General features: G+C 39.5%; 1 protein-coding gene across 2 annotated transcripts in view; it reads left to right on the forward strand.

Annotated features, from left to right (window-relative positions):
* Positions 1-25,204, forward strand: part of ARID5B (AT-rich interaction domain 5B) — a 188,465-nt gene that overhangs the window by 71,481 nt on the left and 91,780 nt on the right. For both annotated transcript variants that reach the window (XM_061161604.1, XM_061161605.1), the window contains exon 4: positions 17,968-18,198. In XM_061161604.1, the coding sequence (XP_061017587.1) occupies positions 17,968-18,198 (231 nt within the window). The remainder of the gene's footprint in view (positions 1-17,967; positions 18,199-25,204) is intronic.

The raw sequence follows: 25,204 nt of genomic DNA on the forward strand, positions 1-25,204 counted from the left end.
CGATCTTGGGCGAGTTATTTACCTCGTTGTGTTTCTGTTCTATTGTATAAGACAGGGGTATCCATATGGACTTCCAGGGGGGTTCTGGGAGGATTAAGTGAATCTAAGCATGTGAAGGGGTGTTATAAATTCTGAAGTGTTATACAAATGAGTGACTACACTATGCATGATAAACTGTTTGTAATTACATAGCATTAAGCAGGCTGTGTGTGCAAGAGGGGAGTGAAGGGGGCTTGAGGGATTGCCATGATCAACATTTGGGTGCATACTCCTACCCTGTCCCCAAAATTTGATCAGAGAAACACTAGCCTGTTGAGAGGAGCCATAAATGACCACAAAAAAGGAGTGGGGGGGAGTGGTGTTGGTAAGGAGGAAAGGAAGCAGGTGAGAGAGGATTTCATGGTAAAATAAATTCAGCAGAGGGAGTTTAATTCCTCCTGTTGGCTAAAATGCCCCTTAGTTTGTCAAATGCCCCGAGGAGACTGTCCATGGAACTGTGTTAAATTCAATGCTTTTCATACTATGGTACCCCTTTTTTAATAAAACTTTTGATAATGTGCTCCCTTTTCTCCCCACAAGCTAGTGTTCTTTGGAATATTTGAGGGGATGATTTGCAACTTCCCTGATAGCTCAGTTGGTAAAGAATCCGCCTGCAATGCAGGAGACCCTGGTTCGATTTCCTGGGCCAGGAAGATCCGCTGGAGAAGGGATAGTCTACCCACTTTAGTATTCTTGGGCTTCCCTTGTAGTTCAGCTTGTAAAGAATCCGCCTGCAATGTGGGAGACCTGGGTTCGATCCCTGGGTTGGGAAGATCCCCCAAGAAGGGAAAGGCTACCCACTCCAGTATTCTGGTCTGGAGAATTCCATGGACTGTATAGTCCATGGGGTCACAAAGAGTTGGACACGACTGAGCAACTTTCACTAGTAATAGCGATTATCTATAGAGTGTACACTAGAGTCAATATTTTTAAAAATATATTTATTTATATATTTGGCTGCATTGGGTCTTAGTTGTGGCATGCAAACTCTTAGTTGTGGTATGTGGGATCTATAATAGTTCCCTGATCAGGGATCAAACCTGGGCCTCTAGCATTGGGAGCACTGAGTCTTCACCACTGAACCACTGAAGCTAGGGAAGTACCTAGCTTCAATCCTTTTTAATCTTTCAACTCAGTTATCCTCTTGGGAAACACTATTTTTATGCCCATTTTCCAGATTAGGAAACCAAGCCTCTGAGAGGTCATCATTTCTCATTTCCTACATCATATCTTTAGTAGTTGGTAAACATCTTGCCCTGCTGCTCTGTCTTTCTACCATCTACCCTGTTGAATTCTATAAATGATTGAACTTACGGGGTTCATAGTTTCTAAACTTTCCGAGCAATTGATCTTTCTGCCAACTGCTATTCCCGTACCCATGAGTAGATAAGCTGTTGAAGCCAGTCTTATGGAATATGTGATTTTGAAATATGTAGCCTTTAAAGGGTTTAACTTGTGTTACCAAGTGTGTGTACATGTGTACTCAGTTACTCAGTAGTGTCAGACTCTTTGCAGCCCCATGGGTTATGGCTTGCCAGGCTTCTCTGTCTGTGCAAGAATACTGCATTGGGTAGCCATTCCCCTGAGGGAAACTTCCCCACCCAGGGATCAAACAGGTGTCTCTTGCATCTCCTGCATTGGCAGGTGGATTCTTTTAGCAATGTGCTGTCTGGGAAGCCGGTGTTATCAAGAGAAGTGGGTAATTCCCATGGTAAACATTACCAATCCCTGTGACCTTCCGACAGGGAGCTCTCCCTTCCTCTTCAGCTTAATAGTTCTGTATTTCTACACCTGACTTCAGGACTTTCCAGATGCACTGTAGTTGCTTCAAATTGATTTTCTGTTTCATATTTCCATCCTGCCCCAACACCTGAGTGTCTTCATCTGTTTCAATAGGGGTGTGACAACCACAGGAGTAGCTGTTACAAAGCCCAAATACAGAGACACAGCTCAAGCGTCCTTGTTCAGCATGGCAGGAGGGGGCCCCAGGAATTTTTATTTTAACACACCCCTCAGTGATTCTAAGTCACTGAGTCCCTAGTGAACTAAGTCACTAGGAACTTAGTCACTAAGTCACTGCAGTCACTCACAGGACACATGTCCTTTCTTGGGTTTCATTTAACCCCTGAGAATGGGGACATCCTGTGTGTGCTAAATTGCTTCAGTCATGACCTAAAGCTAAATTGCTTTGTGACCCTATAGACTCTAGCCCACCAGACTCTTCTGTGCATGGGATTCTCCAGGCAAGGATACTGGAGTTGGGTAGCCTTTCTCTTCTGTATGGGAACATCCTACCACTTGCCAATTGAGAACCATGGAGGAATCTCTCTCCAGGTTAAGGCAAAAACAAATTTCCTCTGAGGATTCAGTTGGAGAGATGTTAATTGAGAAGATTTATAGAGATGTGGTTAGGGCGAAGAGAACCAAGAGGGACAGTTGAGGTACCCAGGGGTTACACAGAGGAAGCAAGAGGGGTTTTGGTGGAAGTGGGAATCGCAAGGGACCTGCCATGGTGTGGGACCAAAGCCACAGCCAGAACTGTGGTGCTGAAGTGGAGGGCAGCAGGGGAGAGGTAGCCCATCTTCTCTCTTTTTCTCCACCTGATCTCCTGCTGTGTCTTCCATCTGCTCAACTAAGCAAAAGCCAGGGTGTGAGGGAGACCTGTGATACAACCTTCAGGGGGTCACACAGCAAGACAGAGGGACTAGGCAATGAATCTGGGAGTAGGGTATAAGTAGGGGACACCAAATGATGAATAACCAGAAAACACTGATTTGAAACATCAATTGAAATGAACATGAATTGGAAGCCTACCATGTGCTTCACTCATCTGTGATGTTAGGACATGGTAGAATGGGTAGAACTTCTACCCATTTCCTGACCTCCAAAGATCCCATGGACTAGAAAGAGGAGCCCAATATGAACAAATAAGATCAGTGTAGTGTCAGAGTAACTGTATCCTAGGAACTAAGGTGATGTCAGTGATCCAAGATAACAAGTTTCTGGAAACAATCATTCATTATCCAGAGCAGAGGTTCGCAGAGACAAAGAATAAGTATTTCAGACCGACAGGCCGCAAGGTCTCTTCTGCTACACAAATCCACCACTATAGCATGAGAGCGGCTGTACGCAGTGTATCAGTGAATAGGCCTGACTGTGTTGCAATAAAACTTTATTTACAAAAACTGGCTTCAGGCTGGATTTGGCAGTCCATATCCTAGCAAAAACCATATCACAGAAACATCTAAGAGGTGCCCAGAACAGAGATCGGTAGGACCAGTAAACTCATGTATGAAACCACAGAATTATCACTGGAATTAATTTATTAGTCACCAGCAATTTGTTTATTGTGTCTTTTATGAGAAAAGGGAAGTAGGTTTGGATATTAGAACTCAGGGAAAGGAAGACATTTGCAGTGGAAATGATTTTCAGTGGATGACAAGCAGACGGGAAATGTGAATAAACCAGATTTGTCTCCTGAAGTCTTACATTGGCATGCTCACTACTAACCCTGTACAAAAGGAAGTAAAACAGAGCATATCCACATCAGTGCCTTTCAGTGATGTTCCCCCTCAGTGTGCTGTTGAGAGCACGTAAGAAGGTGCCAGAGTTTTTATATGACTGCATTGCTGTGAGATTGAATAGCGGTTTCAGTTTCCATTAGGTTTTAGAAGCATTTCTTTCTTTCAGATGTTAAACTAATTTTTGTACTGTGCACGCTAGGAAAAAAAAAAGATAAAAAATATACCCATTCTGAACAACCAGGGTTCTCCTGATATTCTGACAGGACACAACAGAGTCTGTGGACGTGGCACTGGGGAACTTGTAGCTCGTCAGCAGGAGAATAGATAGAACCCAGAGCAGAGGGCTCTCGCAGGGTTTTTATAGTTGAAGCTTTAATGTTTTTTAACTTTGGTTTGCTTTTTATCATTCACCGAAAACTAAGGGTGGCAAGTGAGGATCTCTATTAAAATAATGACACAGAGTTGCTTGCTATCTCTGGGCTTCACTGGGGGTTTTGGTTATCAGAACAATGAAATAACAGTCACAGGAATGGCTTTTTTTCCTGTTTTGTTCTCTTCTCCCAGTTGGGTTTCTGATCCTTTTTTTCTTGAGATGGTGGGATCCTAGAGTCCGGGACTGAAAGGCACTGTGGGGATTGTGCCAAGTACCCAGAATAGGCCAGTGATGCCAGCTGCCCTTTTAGGCCCACCGTGTCTGACATGGTGGTCTTCAGGTTTCCTTCCCGGTGGACTCTCTAAAGCTCCGCCATCCAGTATGATAGCTACGAGCTCCATGTGGCTCCAAAGCCCCCAAATGTGACTTGTCCTAATTGAGATGCTGCAAATGTAAAATACAGATTTTTAAAACTTCATTTGAAAAAATGATGTAAAATATCTCATTAGTAATTCTTTGCATTGCTCATGTTGAAATACTGTTTTTGATGTATTGAGTTAGATAAACTAATTTTTAAAACGTACCCTAAAAAAAAACTTGAATTTACACGGTGACATAAGACAAAGTGTTCTCACTATGTGATATATATATGTGTGTGTGTGTGTGTGTATATATATATATATATATATATATATATATATCAAGTCGTTATGTTGTATAGCCTAAATTGTTATATGTCAGTTATATCATTAAAAGAGGGAGACAAAACGTTCATTGAATTATTACTTTTAATAGTAAAACACTAGTGCTAAAACAGATAAAAATAGATTATCAAAATTAATTTTACCTGCTTTATTACTTTTTCATGTTTAATTACATATTTGGCTCACAATGTTTCTATTGAATAGTGCTGCTCTAAAAGAGCTTTCAAAAGTCATATATATGTCTTTTCTCAATTTTGAGTAGACATTTAACATTTTTTATCATAAATTTGAATGAATTTTTTTATTAACAGGCAAAGAAAGTGTTAAACATGATAGGGGATGGAATAAGATGGTGATTGGCTATGATTAGAAGAAATCTTATATATCATTTGATAAAATCTTAAATATTAAAATCTATGTTTATTAAAATACAACAGTTCTGATATAAATCATGCAAGTTCTTATCCTTAGGTTTTTATCTAGATTATTTTTTAAAATCTGGTAGCGTTGCAGAACATTCCAGCTACATTTTAAAGGGATCAGCATCATTAACCTTTATTGCTCTGGCTTTTCTGAATTCAGAACATCTTAATGCAGGCCAAAGTACTCTATTTCTACTGCCAAGCTTCTCCTTTAATGGAAATATGTGAAAAGGGGGGAAAGATCAAAGCCTATGGCTTACTGTCCCTTAATATATCAATAAAGTAGACTTCTCCAAAACCAGTATTTTGATTGGTCTCTTCAGTGGTCATAAGATGGCATAGTAGATGGAAAAGGAGGTTGGAGCGCAGGCTCACTGTTGGGAAATGAATGGGGTAGGGAGTGAAACGTATCTTGAACATGTGTCCCATGCCTGTGTAGACTCTCCTAGGAAAGGCTTCCTGGACCCTCTGGGTCCAGGGGCCCGCCAATTTGAAGACCTCTGATTTAAGACGAGCCAGTGGTAGGAGAAAGGCATTTTGCCCTCCTCATTAAGCCACTCCAGAAGGCCTGTGATGATTTACAAGGAAACAGTGCAATCCAGGTGTCTCTTGTCACCTGAGGATGTGAACTCCTAGAGGTCAGTGCAGCTGTGTGGAGATGGCTCAGCTCTTTGTGGGTGGTCCACACACCCCTCCGTGGTGAAGTTATTTCTTAATAAGTCAAAGAATGAGATGACCACCTAAACTCAGGCCCCATCATTTAAAAGGGCAGTGGTGCAGCACTGTTGGGAGGATAACTTTCTCTAGGTTCTTTCAGCCTTTGGGGAAGAGCTGCTGGTCCAGAACCTAGAGTGAACGAATGACATATGACAGCTCTTACTCGTTGACAGGGTGTTCAGATGTTAACTGCAATGCTGTCTATAGACAGTTGGCATTTGTCAATGGCCCTTCAAAGATCTAGGGGGGATAACAAGAAATTAGGACACTGACTGTGTCCTCCAGGAGGTTATAGTTTAGTTACTGGTTGGAGAGACACCTCTCTTCCTTTCAAGAAACAATGAGGAGTGCATCCAGGTAGAAAATATAACCCTTGCCAGGTAGTCCTCCTTTTTTAAAAAAATTGCATAAAATGTGTGCATATAACGTTTACCACTATAACCATTTTTAAATGTAAAATTCAGTGACACTAAGTGCATTCCTAGTGTTGTACAACCTTACCACCATCTATTTCCAGCTTTTTCATCATCCTAAACAGAAACTCTGTACCCACTAAGCAGTGACTCCCCATCCCCTGCCTCTGGCCCTAGCCCCAGCCCCTGGAAACCTCTGTTCTACTCTCTGTCGGATTTGGCCTATTCTAGATAACTTCATATAAAATAGAATCATACATTATCTGGCCTTTGTCTGCCTTATTTTACTTAGCATAATGTTTTCAAAATTCATTCATTGTTGTTGCATGTATCAGAACTTCATTCTTTTTTATGGCTAAATAATACTCCCTTGTGTGCATAACCACACTGTTTATTTATCTGTTGTTGGACACTTGAGTTTCTACTTTTTGGCTCTCATGATTAATGCTGCTGTTAATGTTGATGTACCGGTGTCTGTTTGCGTTCTTGTTTTCAGTTCTTTGGAATATATACCTAGGAATGGAATTATTAGGTCATAGGATCACTCAGTATGTAACTTTTTAAGGAACTTCCAGGCTGTTTTTCACTGTAGCTATACCATTTTACATTTTCACCAGCAAAGTATGAGGGTTCCAATTTTCCAACATCCTCACCAGCATTTGGAGCTTATTGTTTTTGTTTTTATTTATGTTTTAAGTAATAGTAGTATTACTGGTAGGTGTGAAGTAGTATCTATGGTTTCGGTTTGCATTTTGCTAGTGACTAATGATATTGAGTAATTTTTCATGTGCCATTTGTATAACTTCTTTGGAGAAATATCTATTCAAGTCTTTTTAAATGGAATTGTTTCTCTTTTTGCTATTTTAAGAGCTATTTGTTTTCTGTATATTAATCCTTCATTTACTATATGATTTGCAACTATTTTCTCCTCTTCTATGGGTTGTCTTTTCACTTTCTTGATAGTGTCTTTTGGTACACATAAGTTTTAAATTTTGATGAAGTCCAGTTTATTTTTTGTTCTTGTTGCCTACACTTCTGGTGTTATGTTTAAGAAACCATTGTGAAATCCAAGGTAATGAAGATTTCCTCCTGTGTTTTGTAGTCTTAACTCTTAAATTTGAGTCTTTGATAAATTTTGAGTTAGTTTTTATATGTGGTGTGAGGTAAGGGTCAAATGCATTTTTTTCCTATCAATACTTAGTTTTCACCCACATCATTTGTTGAAAAAACTGCCTTTTCCCATTGAATAGTCTTGGCACCCTGTCAAAAGATTTGAATGTTTATTTCTGGATTCTTTATTCTATTGGATCACATTTGAGCCTTATGCCAGTATCACACTGCTTTGATTACTATAGCTTTGTAGTAAGTTTTGAAATAGTAAAGTGTAAGTCCTCCAGTTTTTTTCTTTCTTAGCTACTTGAGATCTCTTGAAATTCCATATAAATTTTCCAGATGTTCCTGGGCTTCCCTGGTGGCTCAGATGGTAAAGAATCTGCCTGCAATGCAGGAGACCTGGGGTTCAGAAGATCCCCTGGAGAAGGGAATGGCTACCCACTACAGTATTCTTGCCTGGAGAATGCCATGGACAGAGGAGCCTGGCAGGCTACAGTCCATGGGGTCACAAAGAGTCAGATACAACTGAGCGACTAACACACTTTGCCAGATGTCCACATCTTTTAAAAAAAAAGTTGCACAGTAAAAATGCAGACAAACAGAGGAGAAAATAAGAATCCCAGGTGATGTCACAATCTAGGTGTACCCACTGTTAATGATTTTTAGGCATTAGACAAGACAACATGGGATATCTCTTCACACTGTCTAGGATGGCTGTCAAAAAGACAATGACAAATAATAGCAAGTGCTAGCAAAGATGTGGACATATCAGAAACCTCATACACTGTTGAAGAGAATGTAAAATGGTGTAGCCACACTGGAAAACAGTCTGGCAGTTCTTTAAAAGGGCAAACGTAGAATTACCTTATGACCCATCAATTTTATTCCTAGGTCTATATACACAAGAGAAATGAAAACATATACCCACACAAAAGCTTTTATACAAATGTTGATAGCATCATTATCCATAATAGCCAAAGAGTGGAAATAATCCCAGTGTCTCATCACTTGATGGAATGGATAAATAAAATGTGGCCTATCCGTACGATGGGATATTATTAAGCAATAAAAGAAAATGAAACGCTGATTGTTGTTTAGTTGCTCAGTTGTGTCCCACTCTTTTGCAACCCAAGGACTGTAGCCCACCAGATTCCTCTGTCCATGGGATTTCCCAGGCAAAAATATTGGAGTAGGTTGCCATTTCCTTCTCCAGGGGATCTTCCCAACCCAGGAATTGAACTCACATCTCCTGCATTGCAGGCAGATTCTTTACCTGGGAAGCCTTGAAATAGTAATATACTCTATAATATGTATGAACCTTGAAAACATAATGCTAAGTGATAGAAGCTGTTATAAAGAGCTACATATTGTGTGAATCCATTTATATTAAATATCCAGATAGGCAAATTTATAAAGGTAGAAAGTAGTTTAGTAGTTGCCTAGAATTGATGAGGGGCAAAGAGATGTGGAATGAGGGGATACAAGGAAAATTTGGGAAAATGAAAATGTTATAAATTTAATTATAGTGGTAGATGCACAATTAAATATACTGAAAGCTTGTACATTTTAAATGAATGAATTATTTGGTATGTGAATTCTATCTCAATAATGCTATTAAACAAAAGACAAGAGGTTGAGCATATTATTTTGTACCTTTCTTATTTTCACTGACTGTAACAAAAGCATCTTTGCAAGATCTTAAATGTTATTTGATTTTATTATGTTTAATGACCATGGAGTTTTAATGAAAGTAGCCATACTGTGATGTTATTTTTCCAGATATAATATATGTTCTGTTATACAGTATATATAAACACACATATACACATGTGTATATATGTATATATATATAATGGCTTCAAAATGCTAGGCATTAGGAAATCAACATTAATCAATTTACACTTTTTGGTGTTTAGTGCTCCATGAGTTCAGTTTGGTTCAGTTGCTCAGTCGTGTCTGACTCTTTGTGACCCCATGGACTGCAGCACGCCAGGCTTCCCTGTCCATCACCAGCTTCCAGAGCTTACTCAAACTCATTTTCATCAAGTCGGTGTCGCCATTCAACCATCTCATCCTCTGTTGTCCCCTTCTCCTCCTGCCTTCAATCTTTCCCAGCATCAGGGTCTTTTCCAATCAGCCAGGTCTTCACATCAGGTCGCCAAAGTATTGGAGTTTCCGCTTCAGCCTCAGTCCTTCCAATGAATATTCAGGACTGATTTCCTTTAGGATTAGTGCTCCATACACAGGCTTTTCCCCCAGATATAAACCACGTGGGAAATGATGAGATTTAGCCTGATCAGTGTTGACTACTTGTGAAATAATCATGTCCGTGAAAGTCATGACAAATAGTGATTAGTCATTTTGTTAAGGCACAAATTCACATCTTACATACTTAGAGACTAATGTGTGGAAGTTAAATCATTTAGCTATTGATCTGTCCAGCATCTCACTTTAGTTAGGTTTATTCGTAAGTTTGGGGGTTCAGGAGGGTCTCTCATATGTCAAAGGCTTACAAGGCAGCTGCAGTAATGGTATTATGGTTCTCACAATGACAACAGACATAAACTAAAAACTGAAAAATAAAAGGTTGTGTAGCTATTTTTTTAAGAATAATTGTGCTAATGGTGGTCTGATTTCTCTCTCTTATAGCAACTTTGTCATGGTAACCAGAGGGGCTAACTGAATCTTAAAAGTAGCTTCCTGTAAACCAAGAAAGGGTTGGTTTAAACTCAGTTCAAATCCAATCTAATAGCCTTACTTGGGTCACTAGTAAATAAATAAATGCATAAATTAATCTCTGAGAAAACTTTTGGCACAATTTTAGAGTAGGAGAAATTTTGTCCAAGCTCTGGCTCTTATGTGGTCTCCTGGGCTCTTTATATTCTCTTCTTCAGACACTGAAACTCCCTAAGAATGAATAGTTGACTTGTAACTAAACGGTTAACCCTGTGACCGGGAGGCAGGTCAAGGCAGGTCAGGTCCCTTAGAATTACACCCCAGATGTGGTCACCACTTTTACCTACAGGTCTGTCTAGGCATGTGGTCTCACCGGTATATACACCTGCTGCATAATCCCTGTCTTGTGTGACCTTTAAATTTGTCTGAGATGAACCATGTGGGTATCGCATGCATAATTCTCAAGAAGAAATCTAAGGTGGCTTTTAAATGTGGCTTAGAATTCAGTGACTGCGCGGTGGATCTTGGTGGTGGAGGCTGGCTTTGCCTCCCAGTGGGTCCATTTGTTCCTCGAAATGATGGCCTGCTTGGTTTTAGTTTAGCTTTCTGTTGTTTTCTTTTTTGGGTGATGAAGTAATAGTAGGGCAAAAGCTGATATTAACATATTAACACATATTTTTATATTTGTGTGGCCATCCATTTGAAGTGGTTTGCTTTTGGAAACAGCTGGTTAAAACCCTGGGTTTTTGCATTTGAAATATTCTTTGTTCTGCTTGCAACCCTGAACTGGCATATTTTCCCACATTTTATTAAGTTCTAAAGTGATGTTTTTGTTGCCTATCCTGGGAAGATCTGTCTTTCCATTTATCAAAACAAATGGCAAGCTGGGGACCATTTAACATAGTTGTTTTTTTTTTTTTTCGTTAATAAAACCAATCTTCTTGTTCTGTTATGTTAAAAGGACATTATCTTTTTATTGTCAGTTCTGTTTGACTGGGTCTGTTTTCTGTCTTAGCGATCTGAGGGCTGCCCCACTTGCTTACTGTGTAGAGAATTACAAAACCATTGAGGGTGGGGCAGCACCAGCTGACTTACAGTACAAACCATTTCTCAAAATAACCACAACAGTGCAATACTGATGTGCAATTTACGTCACAGTCTGTTTTTATGAAATAGTTTGTGGCATTTTCATTTCTATTCCGGATGGAATCTTGTTCTCTCTCCCTTTTAATCAGGCATTTAATTTATTTTTATTATTAATATTTTCCACTCCTTGTCTTGGCATGCCTCCAATTTAACAGCTTTGATGAGGAAAAAAAAGACCGATCTTTCCCCACCCCAACTCTTCAACATCAGTTTAACTGTAACTGTATTTTCCCCTTTGATGTGCAGTAAGTTTGGGTACTAAGTTGACTGCCTTATGAGAGATGTAGGGACACATTACACATTTATACAGGTTGTAATCAGAAATTGATAAAGTTGACGTGCAGCTTTGAATTTTAAACACTTTCAACCAATTCAGGCTATTTAGTCATAGGCACTGCTGCATTTTCCTTTTACAAATGTCTTTCTGTATAATGTCCTGTAATTAGAACAGGAAATCATTGAGTAACTGTAAGATGAATAAGAGCACTTAGACTGAAAGGAAAATTACCTTCCGAGAAATTATATGCCTTTTTTTTTTTTTTTTTTGCTGCATGTTACAATGTGGGTAATGATAGTAACAGCTGTAGCTACTCTTATCTGTAGAATTTTCATGCTTAGGTTTTCTGGAATAAAAAAAATTTCATTTTCAGTAATAATCAAAAATGAATGGATGGAAAATAGGAAATGCCTAATTATGACAAATATTGTGTCACAACAGAGCAGCAATTAAGTGGAAACTTCAATATAATTGTCAATAGCAGTAAGAATTGGAACAGTGCCAGGTATATAAAGTTGATGCTTTGCTGTTGGTTGTTGCTAGGAGCACAGTGAAAAGTATAAAGCTTTGAGAAAGGAATGCCTAATGTAATAAAGTAACAGAAAGAAACATAGATCTTTGTAAGAGCCTCTCATATTGACATTTATTTTACTTAAATTGTCTGAAAACTAGACATCAAGTTTTATAACATGAGCAAATTCATATTTGCTTGGGGAACAAAAAAAAAGAACACTGTATATTATCCTTGAAGGACTGGGGACATTGTGTCTCAAACATAACCTTCATACATATTTGGAATCTTTTAAGTGAAAATCTTTAAATGTTTGTTTCTGTTGGCATCCAAATGCATTTGCCCTAATACGATTAAGAGAACTAAAGGCCAAAATACTTGGCAGATTTTTCACTTGAGGTAATTAGGTGCAGGAAGGAACATGCATACTTTTTCCACCAGGCTCTATAAAATCCTGGTGCGAGGGTTTTTTAAGCTTTTTTTTTTTTTCTTTTTAAGCTTACTGTGATGTTAGAAGTAGATTATAGTGGTTTTCAGTAAGCATACTAGTGTGATGTTTCCGAACAAGCCTTCTCTCCTCCCCCTAGAATGAAAAAGAAAGTTACATTTCTAAATTGTTGTGTAAGAGATAAAAGCAAATTTCTCCTCCGGAATTTATGTTTTCAGCCTTCTGTGCATTTGGCCACCATTATCTATTTTAAAAAATAGCATTATGGATATTTGAAAGTCAATGCTCCATTAATTCATTGTGTTTGCTATTTCATGCATCTCTCTTTTTACAAAGACGACTTGAGCAACATGCTATTCAGAATGAATGCGGGCTCTTACCCTCTCCCCCCATCCTCTCCCCACCCCCAGCCCAATGCTGAGGATTAAAGCAATGGTATACAGTTACTGTTTGAAAAGCTTGGGTGGAGTCTCACGTTGTAATTATAGTTTCTCAGTGGAATTCTGTTTTGGACTTTGAAAATATATAAATAAGTGAAAAATTGACATTGAGAGAGGTTAACAAAACGTGTAATTATGATATAAGCGCAGGATTAGAGTAATTTTGGTTGAGCATTACAAGCAGTGTACTTTTAGGTATTAACTTTTAATAGGCAAAGTTCTTTTCATTGAAGTTGAAATGAGGTTGAGTAATTTGGGGACTCATTCCCTTTGAATATTTCATTTTAAAATAGGCATACTCATAAGCATACTCACTTCACTTTTTTTTTTTTTTTTTTGTGGAGGGGGTACTTGAGGAAAGGGATGACATTTTAATAGAATATCATAATTATGGTCTGAAATTTCAGCCTTTGGTACCATTAATTTATTGCTGGTCATTTTCTGTTGACAGAAATCAAATAATGTATATATATAACCCAACCAACTGCAGCCAAATAGTGTGTGTTAGAGAAAGATTCCTTAGGGTAATACTTTGATTTCTTTCCCCATGTGGGTGTGGCTGAAAGATAATCTTTGTTCCAGGAACACTTTGTTTATCTTTTGCTAAACAAATGTGCAATTTATCCACTCTTTATTCATTCTTAGATTTATCTGCTAGACCTATTATGAACTGGAAAGGGGAAAATGTCCTACACAGCCTTATTGTCAGCTCTTATTGTCAGCCTTATTGTCAGTTTCATGTGTAACTTTGTATAGGAGTGTTTGTTTATGTGTGTATGAAATGCATAGGAGGTAGGAAGTATCTGAGGAATTTAAAAAAGAATTTTTGAAAGGATTGTTTGGCTTTATTTGTTTCTTAGCGTACTAGGGCAAAAATAAAATATGACAGCTGTTGAACAATTTACTTTTTTGTAGCTGTGTCAGGAAGAAGTTAATTTAATGCGAAGGCTTAGGAGGAAGTTATAGGATCATAGAATTTTGGACTTGGAAAGCACTTCCAAACCCATAGTTTTATATTCCATAGTAAAGTGACCACACTTTGCCTTAAAAAAAAAAAAAAATCATGTTTCTTCGGTTCAAGAAACTTCTGCCTAAACCACAAAGAAGAGACTGAGGGTATCTTCACTCAATGAAACTTTGACCTAGATGAATTGTTGGTTCTTCCAGATCTCACCTCTCCACTGGATCTTATCTTGACTCTCACCTAGAATGCTTGTTCACCTCTGCACGAGTCCTCAGGGTCTCATGGGCTTCCCCTGCTTTTTGTAAATATTAAAGGCAGCTCCTCTGGGAACATCTAATTGTAAGGTTGGAAATTTGCCTCTGCCCAAACAATGCTGAAATTCTGCTCCAAATAGATGGTTCTGTTCATATACAACAAAATTATAATGATTTTTTTTTTTTAATCGGTAAGCACTGCCACATTAGACCGGGTCCCAGCTGTGCGCCTAACCTCTCAGCCAGGGGTAGGGATTCTAGGTTTGCACAACCTAAGAGTTGGCTTGATTTCCTATCACGTAGATAGAAAGTAGAAAGTTGATAAACATGAAGGTGTGTCAATATTGTTAAATTGTTGCAATGGGAATTGAGGTATTCCAAAATAAGAACACTGACTTAACCAGAGTAGAATTCTAACATAGAACAGGCTGAATTCCACAGTTGTGGATGAAACAGACATCTCTTATTTCATTTGATCAAAGACCACTATCCTCACTCCTAAATGTTGTAAATTAGTTAAATCCCTTTAACAACAATACGTCAAAGGAAAGATAATTTACTTCAGCCACACCCTTATTGGAAAAGAAATCAAGATATTACATGTTATTATTAGTAGTGACATTTTGTCATAATGAAAAGCTCATCAAGCTTGGAGTTAAAAAGTTGAGTTATAATCTCACCTCTATCACTTTCTAGTTCCTTGAGATCCTAGAGTAGTCACTGGAGAGTCTGATTCTGGACTTTCCCATCTTTAAGGGTCTATTAACAAAGTGTCTTGGCACTAATAGGGTTGTTGTGAGAAACAACAAAAGATATGTTGTGTGAAAGGCCTTTGTACATTTTAATGTTTTATTATTAGCACCAGCCATCACAGTAATATTTTTGCTCTGCTTTCTAAGCAGGAAAGCAGTTCCTCGTATTTTTGTTTGAGTGCTTTTTTACCTTCGCTGTCTTCTGTGATACCTGTAACAATGTTAGTAAAGTGTAAAAATGTTAGTAAAGTGGCAAGGAGAAGAGAATTTGGTCCCTTATTATTTCAGGTACAGTGGAGTTTTGAATAGAAACATATACTGGAAAATAGGAAAATATATGTGTGTGTGTATGTGTATATATATATATGGAAAGAAAGATCAAAACCCAACTGAGTATATCATTGTAAGTCTATGCAAAAAAGCTAAACTCAAGTGGTGTTTTCACATTTTAATGTACATGAACTATCTGGGAACTTGTCAAAGATATAATAAATTCCTGGGACACTGCCTTAGAGATTCTGAATCAGAGGTTCTTAAGGTTCTCTGCCTTCCTGCATTCTCCTGTGTGATTCTGATAAGGGCAGTCCCAGAACATTCTTAGAGATACTGAGATCCAGATACAGAGATCCATACTTAGAGATCCAGAATGAATGGACATCATTCATAGCATGTGTTTCCATGACTTGGGATCAGAGGAAATTTGCTTTTTTTCTTCCAATAGAAAGAAAAAGACTCAAGGTTTGGTTAGTGTTTTATAGACCCTGTGAAGAAATAGAGACAAATGTTTCAAGGATGAGGTGGAGTCAAAAAAAAAAAGTCATTTCTAAGCACAGAACATAGCCAGGGATTGATTTCATCCAGAATAGGTAATTAAGAAGAACCTAGAGATGGTATCCTCATGGAGAATGAAGGAATAGGAAGGAAGTGAAGTGGTCCCAAGAGTCCAGGGGACATCATCTACTATAAAACTGACTCTGAAATATCCATTTTTTTTTTTTTTTTACCATTGTTCAACCTTAGAAGTATGACTTTCTCCATTTCAAGAATGTGTGAAAACACTAGTACAGCTCCCCCCCCCACACACACACCACCCCTTCCATTGCAGAAGTGAAATCAACAGGCATTTTTATGGTATTTACTATGTACCAGAGATGGTGTTAGGGGCTGAGCATGCTGAAATAAGTCCTGGGGGTTCGTGGTTATACCCCCTGGCTGTCATCTTGGATGATCTTGGACAAATCTTGGTCATCTTGGACAAATAGAGTGCAATAATGCAATTGACACATTAGAAGCTGCTTCTTCAAACAGTACTCAGACACACTGCAATTCTGATGATGTTTTCATAAATATTCTCACTAAAACTTTTTTCACTTTAACTCTGTAGAAAGCACAAATTTGAACTAGTGTCTTGGTCTACTGTAGAAATCTCAAGTTGGCATGCCTTGGGACATGTATCAGCATCTTTAAACTATTTTTCTTTGGGGACTTGCCTTCAGTGTAAACATATTTCCATTTAATTAAGTGCGCCAGCTGATGAAGTGGCTACCCACAAACCAGGCAGGAGTCTAAGCAACAGAAACTGTTAAAAGATGTCATCTTGAAATCAGCTAAACATCTCCATTCTGGAAGAAGCCTCCAGCCTGAGGAACTAAGTGAACATAATTAGAAATACATCTGGGTATTGGCCTCCTATCTGAAAAGGTCACATGCACACCTTCCATTGGTACTGGTTATGTTCCATCATTATGTTCTGTCCTTCCTCATTCGTCTCCCACTGGTTGCCAGATGGCCACGATAATGTTGGTATCCTTAACAACTGTTTTGTGCAATTCCCTGCAGCATGGTAAAGGCTCGAAATATTGAGTGTTTTCCCTTTGGATAAGCAAGTGACATATCTGGGAATTGCTTGCAAACACCCTGATGGTGTGGTTATAGAGAGTGATGGCAAACTGGGTCATGGCGCCCAAATTCAGCTTGACATTGTATAGGTGGCAGGATACCAAAAGGGAGGGGGTGGTTGCCATTTCTCCAGCTTAAGATAAAGAAGGATTAATCCATGCAGAATCTAGTTTTTGTAAATATGGTGACATGTAAATAAGCATTAAGATCGTTATAAGAGGGAACTTCATTAAAGTTGCTGAAATGTTCTCCTGAGTTAAGTTGGTTCTGATGGAGCTCTCACAAGGATGCTTAGGGAGTCCTCTCAGTGTGGTTCTCTGAATTGTGCCAATTTACCAGATGGATCTGAGGAACATTAGAAGATAGGGGGTATGGGTTGGGGGGAGGGTGGAGAAGGTGGATGTATCAATCACACTGAGATAGATCACACTACAAAAAACAACCTCTAAATCAGACTCACTTGAAACAACAAGTGTTTATGTTGTACATCCATTTAGGACCAACCAGGTGCTTTATTCCATGTTATCCTCACTCAAGACCAAAACTGGCTGAGTAGCCACTATTTGAACCGTTACAGATGTCCAGAACAAAGGGAGGGAGACAGTATGTTTAGTTGCACTCTGGATTTAAAGGTGCCACCCACTTCTACCATATTTCACTGGCCATAACCAGTCACATGGCCACTTGTCTTCAATGGTGGTCTTTCCACAGGACCATAATGGGAGCAAGATATATTCATTGAACAGCACTAACAATCAGCAGAGCAGGTGATGATGTTCTTGAGACCCATGGATATCTCTCTTGGGCCAGATGGCCTTTAGACAGGCTTCAAGCACTGAAGATTATATAATCCAAAATAAAAGCAACACAGAACTGTGGAAATAGATACAAAGAGGCTCAACAAAATTCTGAATTTTCCTATTGATAAAATAATGATATTAATTATAAATAAAATATAATAATATATTTATGCACATCAGATTCTTTCAAGACAGTTTTCTAGTTCTGCTGCTTGCCAGTGACCTAAACATTGTTCAGTCTGTCTTTGGGGTTATGGATCCAACTCTTTCTTTCTTTATTGGTACCTGAGGCTTTTTCATGGAGCTGGATGAGGGATGGGGCTGAGAGGATGCTAGTATTAGCCAGACTGTGCTAAAGATGAATCAATACAAGAATCTTGCTGAAGACTATATTTTCAGTACAGAACCAGAGGTGAGCATTGAAATGATGCCATGGCTGCCACAGTTCTTTGTTGGAGGGAAGAAAGTAATGGAAGTGTTTTCTCGTTTGTCTAGGGGAGGATGAGGAAGAAACGAATGTGATCGTCCTCAGCTACCCTCAGTACTGCCGCTACCGCTCCATGCTGAAGCGCATCCAGGATAAGCCGTCTTCCATTCTCACGGACCAGTTTGCGTTAGCCCTGGGGGGCATCGCGGTGGTCAGCAAGAACCCTCAGATCCTGTACTGTCGGGACACCTTCGACCACCCGACTCTCATAGAAAACGAGAGCATATGCGATGAGTTTGGTGAGTCTTTTCATGATTTTTTTTTTCCTACATGAAACTTGTGCGTGTGTGGCTGGTTGTTTTCAGTGCTTGTTAGGAGCAGTGGTGGGGAACGGGGCTGACTTGCACAAGCCTCGTGTGCCACCCCCACCCCCCTCTCCCCCCAGTGATTGCCGCAATAAGACGTCACCGCCTCCTTGGCAGCCTCTGTTTCCCAGGGCACAGGATTATTATTTAGAATTTGTTGTTCAAGACAGAGTCTGGAATTGCTTGGTCGACCTTGAAATTGGACTTTATAGGATAGGAGGCTTTTATGCTAGTCGTTTCTTGAAAGGCTTTGGCTCTTCTGATACTGATTGTTTTAAATTTAACCGATCACTCCCTTTTCCATGGTATGCATGCGTGCTGAGTCGTTTCACTCGTGTCCAACTGTTTGTGACCCTATGGACCATAATCCTCCAGGTTCCTCTGTCCATGGGATTCTCCAGGCAAGAATAGTGGAATGGGTTGCCAGGACCTCCTCCAGGAGATCTTTGTGACCCAGGGATCAAACCCACATCTCTTATGTCTCCTGCATTGGCAGGTGGGTTCTTTACCACTAGTGCCACCATAAAGAACTATAAAAATACAGTAGTTTAAAAAGAATACACCATTTTAACCACTTCATTACTATAAGGTAGATAGATAGATATGTAATAGATCCCCATGCCCCTGAATTTTGAATTGCTATGAGCTGTATGTGTAAAAATCACATCAGTTTCAAAGACTTGGTATGAATAAAAAATTGTAAACTAAATTAAAAAAAAAATAAAAAGTTAACTCGGGTTAAATTTAGCTGCTGCTGCTGCTGCTAAGTCACTTCAGTTGTGTCCGACTCTGTGCGACCCCATGGACTGCAGCCTATCAGGCTCCTCATCCATGGGATTTTCCAGGCAGGAGTACTGGAGTGGGTTGCCATTGCCGTCTCCAATTTAGCTGATAGAATTAAACTATTTAGGTCTTAGTTAAGAGGCTGAAAACATCAAGAAAACAATTGCCTTGGTTTTAATTCATTTCACTATTCCATAATACTGTATTTAGTTCCCTTCTTTAAGATCATATGCTGTTTAAATTTCTTGGATGTGTTCAAAATATCTGGAGAGTAAGAAATTACCAAATTTTAAGTTTTGCTTGACTCTTCATCTATTTTCTTACATGTATAAGTAGTACTGGAGAAAGAAATGGCAACCCACTCCAGTATTCTTGCCTGGAGAATCCCATGGACAGAGGAGCCTGGTAGGCTACAGTCCATGGGGTCTCAAAGAGTCAGACACGATAAAGAATGACTAAACAATAACAATAATATCTTTATACACTGTACCCATCAAAGATGGCTATGTGTACATGTATCTGTATCTGCATCTCTGTTTAGCTGACTGGTCATGAGTTCTCTGTAGACAGAAGGAAAGGAGGAGAAGATAGGACATCCTCAGTTGTGGAGACCTTGCATGATGCCGTGGAAGATTTGAGACAAGATAAAATCACATCTCTCAAATCTTTACTTTCTCATATCTTCCTTGAAGATATTGGATTATATCAGAAGTTCTCGATAGGCTGGGCAGGGATATCAGAATATTCTGGGGGTGCGTCATCATAGTACACATGGCACCTGGAAGTTCCTATACTTACGGAGGCAAGAACGGCCCCCTCACCCTGTCCCTTCCCTGGGAATCACCACCATAGAGCAGGCAGGGTGATAATGGAGCCACGCTGACTCCTTCATTGGCACCTGGGTGCAGAAGTGGTAGAGACCTGTGGCCTAGAGAGCACAAGGTCCCTTTGAGCAGGAGCATTCCTTGATTCCGTTGGGTAATGTTTTTCCATGGATGCCTCATTTTGCGAATTACGCAGATTCAGATTATTCTTCTTAGTCATCACAGACCTCCACGTGGCTTGGGGAGTCCACAGTGATCTCTCTAGTCTGATTATACATGACACCAGCAGCCCTGGAGCAGGGACAGGTGGGATGTTGTAAGTAGGTGTGGTGGGCAGAGGAGGGTGAGGGTGACCAGATGGCTTATCTGGATCCAAGAAGGAGGGGAAGAAAGAGCAGAAGGGGACCTACGTTTATTAGACATGACTCTTCTGGGGTTTAGTTCAGTTCAGTCGCTCAGTCGTGTCCAACTCTTTGTGACCCCATGAATCGCAGCACGCCAGGCCTCCTTGTCCATCACCAACTCCTGGAGTTTACTCAAACCCATGTCCATCGAGTCAGTGATGCCATCCAGCCATCTCATCCTCTGTCGTCCCCTTCTCCTCCTGCCCCCAATCTGTCCCAGCATCAGGTCTTTCCCAATGAGTCAACTCTTCTCATGAGGTGGCCAAAGTATTGGAGTTTCAGCTTCAGCATCAGTCCTTCGAATGAACACCCAGCACTGATCTCCTTTAGGATGGACTGGTTGGATCTCCTTGCAGTCCAAGGGACTCTCAAGAGTTTTCTCCAACACCACAGCTCAAAAGCATCAATTGTTCGGCGCTCAGCTTTCTTCACAGTCCAACTCTCACATCCACACATGACCACTGGAAAAAACATAGCCTTGACTAGACAGACCTTTGTTGACAAAGTAATGTCTCTGCTTTTTAATATGCTATCTGGGTTGGTCATAACTTTCCTTCCAAGGAGCAAGCATCTTTTAATTTCATGGCTGCAGTCACCATCTGCAGTGATTTTGGAGCCCAAAAAAATAAAGTCTGACTCTGTTTCCACTGTTTCCACATCTATTTGCCATGAAGTGATGGGACCAGATGCCATGATCTTAGTTTTCTGAATGTTGAGCTTTAAGCCAACTTTTTCACTCTCCTCTTTCACTTTCATCAAGAGGCTTTTTAGTTCCTCTTCACTTTCTGCCATAAGGGTGGTATCATCTGCATAACTGAGGTTATTGATATTTCTCCAGGCAGTCTTGATTCCAGCCTGTGCTTCCTCCGGCCCCACGTTTCCATGATGTACTCTGCATATAAGTTAAACAAGCAGGGTGCAGACTGTCTTTCTCAGATGCCTTCTACAGCTCTGGCTTATCAGTCTGTAAGAGAGTAATAGTGTTTAAGCAACTTATTTTTTCCTTTTTCCAGGAAGATTTCTTTGTCATTCATAATACTGAAGTAACCTTTTTTATTCAAGTAGTTGAATGTATCCAATACATTTAAAAAAAAAAAAATACTCTTTCCAGATTAGCATTTATAAATCTTCCCTTTTCAATACTTTTTTGAGTTTTTCCTTTTCTAGCCCCTACTTGCAAACCCTCCGTCTTGCTTGCTACTCAAGACGTCTCTAAATTCTTGATGCAAAATAGAACTAAAAAAATGCTTTCCCTAATTTAAGTGTATTCAGAATTAGAGTTTCACAATGTAATATAATGAAAAGATGTTTTAACCTTTTTGGCTAAATTAAGAGTTATTAGTCATTGAGTTTCAAAGCTGTTGCATCTAGAATTGGTAATAGAAGTTCCAATTTAACAGTGATCACAATGGTTGTTAAGAGTTACTAAATTAGTTTTAAATGTTCTCACAAACACAAGCATCTGACTTTTAAATATTTTCCTGAACTTTCGTCTGGTAATGCTGCTTTTTCTTCCCCGGTCTCTTAAAGTGGAAGCTTTCTTTTGGAATAAAGGTACCTTTGTTAAAGAGCTTCTAGATGACTAGTCTAAAAATTAGTATATTAGTATTTTTGTAGTTAAGTTTGTACTTCAAATATTTGGTACTTCTTATAGGATTTCATTTTAGTTTTAGTAAGAGAGCAACAACAACAACAAAAACCCAAAAAACTTATTCTGACCTGATTCAAAAACCTTCACCAACATCCCTCCTTTACTTTCCACTTCTGGTCATACATGTTAATTTCCAGAGAAATTCCTTTTAAACCTCCAGCCGGTGCTATTTGAAATCAGCATGGGTTAAAGGGTTTGTTAAAATGTGGGGTTGGGTTTCTCCAACCAACTAACAGTTGGTGGAAGAACATAAATTTAATTAGTGACTGGCATTAAACAAATGTTCCTAATATTAAACACTGCCAGATGACTGAAACACTTCTGTCAGATTACCGTGAGTGCCAGGGGGCCCACAGATGAATTTTCTACACAGTATATATTCTGTACCACACGTTTGGTGACTTCAATAATTGGTCAAATGTAATTTAGGTAACAGTATGCCTAGGCTGTAAAAATCAAATTTTATTAGCCATATCACCAGGTGGATGAATGGTAGAGCTGATGGCAAAGAGTTTATAGCATTTAGCAGCTACACCTTTGACACATGAAATTCATAAATTGCCATAAAATACCTCCAAGGCCCTTCTCAAAAGGACAGTGTCTGCTTTCCTATGATTAAATAATGTTTATTTTATTAACTAATATAATTTTTGCTCTCTTCTATTAAATGGGATTACAGAGTGGGGGTGAGAGAGGGGTTTCAAAAGATAAATAAAAGGCAGTCCTCGCTCATTTTGAGGATTTAAAACCTAACTGGGGAAGACAGGATTAACACAACTGAAAGGTTAACTAATGTTACAGGAAAGTCAGGGACGAAGTATTGGATGAGTGTTGCAGAAAGCAAGTGCAGGAGGCATTTCGCAGTGAGCTGGGGGCATGGAGGAGGTGGCCTGGCTGGAGAAGATAGTCGTCGTGGTGAAGGGTCGGGAAAAACCTCTGGAAAAGGCAGGGCTGGATCTGGTTTCTAAAAATAGAGAATAGTGGGGGAGGGATAACTTGGGAGATTGGGATGGGCATATACACTGATAACTAAAGAACCTGCTGTGTAGCCCAGGACACTCTCCTCAATACTCTGTAATGACTTATGTAGGAAAAGCCTCCAAAACAAGAGTAGATGTATGTATACGTATAACTAATTAACTGTGCTGTGCAGCTGACACTAACACAAAAGTGTGAATCAACTAGACTCCAATAAAAACCTTTTTAAAATAAAATACAAATAGGGAGAGAGGGCATTAGAAAAGTTTTGGCAATGCCCAGATCATTTAAAATTCACATTCCGACACCATTAGGAATGGCTGTCTTCACCCTAGGTCGGCTGTTGGGCTCTCTTAGATTTGTTTGCCCACAGTCCTCACTCTCCTGAGTCTGTGCCCTCCAGGTGGCCCAGCGCCCTCTCTGCCAGTAGGACGTGGATGTGAGTCAGAGGACCTGGGCTAGGACAAACCCAGTCCATGACTTTGCAAGGGAACTGGGCTTTCTTTCTTGAAGAGGGTTGCCCCCTCATTTCTTCTGTGTGCCTTCCAGCTTTTTCACATTCCCCAGGTTCACCTCTGAAAATGGACTTTGCTCATGTGACAGCCTTGCCCAACTGGCTGGACACCTCTCCTCCCCTTCCACCGTCTCTATTGTCTTAATGTCGTCCGCTGAATAGCAGATTTAATTGAACAATAAAAGTAAGGCTTTTAAATCTACAATGAGTCCCTGTAAATAAATTCTCTGTGGAATTTTATGAAGCTGTTTAATGAAAAGTTTGATTAGAAACTATTAAAGAAAAATAGAATAGATGAAATTTTCATCATTTAGTCCCACGTTACAGTAGTGTCATTTTGATTTTTATTTACATTGAGATATTCAGAATAGAGTAAATATATCCTGGTTTTAATTAACTGTTCTCCTTACTTGGGAAAGGTTATTTTAGGCTTGAAGGGTTTTGATAGCATACCATCTGCTTTCTTCACTGTATTTTATTCAAGTCCCTTCTTTGCTCACAGTGTAGCACAATGTCTAAACCTATGACATAAGCATAAATTGAATCACATTAATGGCAGGTGATAGAAAAGCTTCAGCCTAGACATCCTGCCTGCATTCTTCCATCTTGTCAGTTACAATGCTCTTAAAGGCAATATGCTATTTTCTTAGCAAAAGAGAACTGGCTATTTTTAAAGCTAAAGCAATGGACTCCACATGAAAACATTAAGAAAACTGGTTGTATTGCACATGCAATGAGGAAATGAGCTTATAATAACGATGAGGGGAAAGTGACATTACGAATGGCATTTTTTTCCCATAAAAATCTCTACATAAAATTTCTGGCCCCACTGTCCTGTTAGAATCTGCTAGCATAATGCATTCTCTGACAGCCCCCTACCTTGCTTTTAGCTCTTTTTATAATTTGATGATCCTTTGGTAAAGCACATACTCTCATTTATAGTGTTATTGTCTCCACTGTAGAGGAAACACACATGCAAACATATTGTCTGTTTTTCCTGTTAGAACAGTAAAATGTCCACCAGTTTGTACTGCACAGTGTTTACATTAATATCACGTAGATTGACTTCACATGTGTGAGCTGTTGACAGCCAAACCCAAACAGAGGCACCCGCAGCAGATAAATGAATAACTTTAAGGTATCGGCTCCTATCAGAGGTGTGAGGCAGACCCAACGTAAATGAGATGAAATCAGTTTTTAAAGGTGGGTGAGGCTAAATGGATTAAGACATGGTGGGTTAAAAAATAATAAAAGTATGGTTTATTTTTGGTTTGAGTTTTTAATTGCAGAGAGACAGAAGTAGTCATGCTTCTAAATTCTTTGGCAGATGGTGTGTGCCTGTGTGTGTGGGTGTCTTGACCAAGGAGTGGGGTGGGGTTAAAGGAAGGATGCGGTAAGTCACCTGAAAAGAACAGAGATGAAATGGACTGTCATCTTGGTGTTTGGTCCATGTATAGAGCACTGTGAGCTCTGACTTCAGGGAGAGGTTGGCTACATCAATATTAAGACGTATACTCTGCTGGGGACCTGGAGGGCAACACGGTGTAGTAAAAAGAGTTTAGGATTATAGGTATGTAGCCCAGGTTAATCAAGGCCCAACCGTCTGGCTTGCTGTGCTTCTGGGCAGGTGATGTAAGGCCCCTCACTTGTCCCATCTATAAAATCCTGCAGTAACAACCCACTTGCTGGGCTCAGAAAAAGTTTGTATTCATTCATTTTTTGAAAAGACATTCTCTTGATAAATGAAGATTCACTACTGTTTCTATTAGAGTCTTAGGCCTTAGAC

Source organism: Dama dama, chromosome 15 (assembly GCF_033118175.1).
Source record: "Dama dama isolate Ldn47 chromosome 15, ASM3311817v1, whole genome shotgun sequence".
NCBI classification, from domain to species: domain Eukaryota; kingdom Metazoa; phylum Chordata; class Mammalia; order Artiodactyla; family Cervidae; genus Dama; species Dama dama.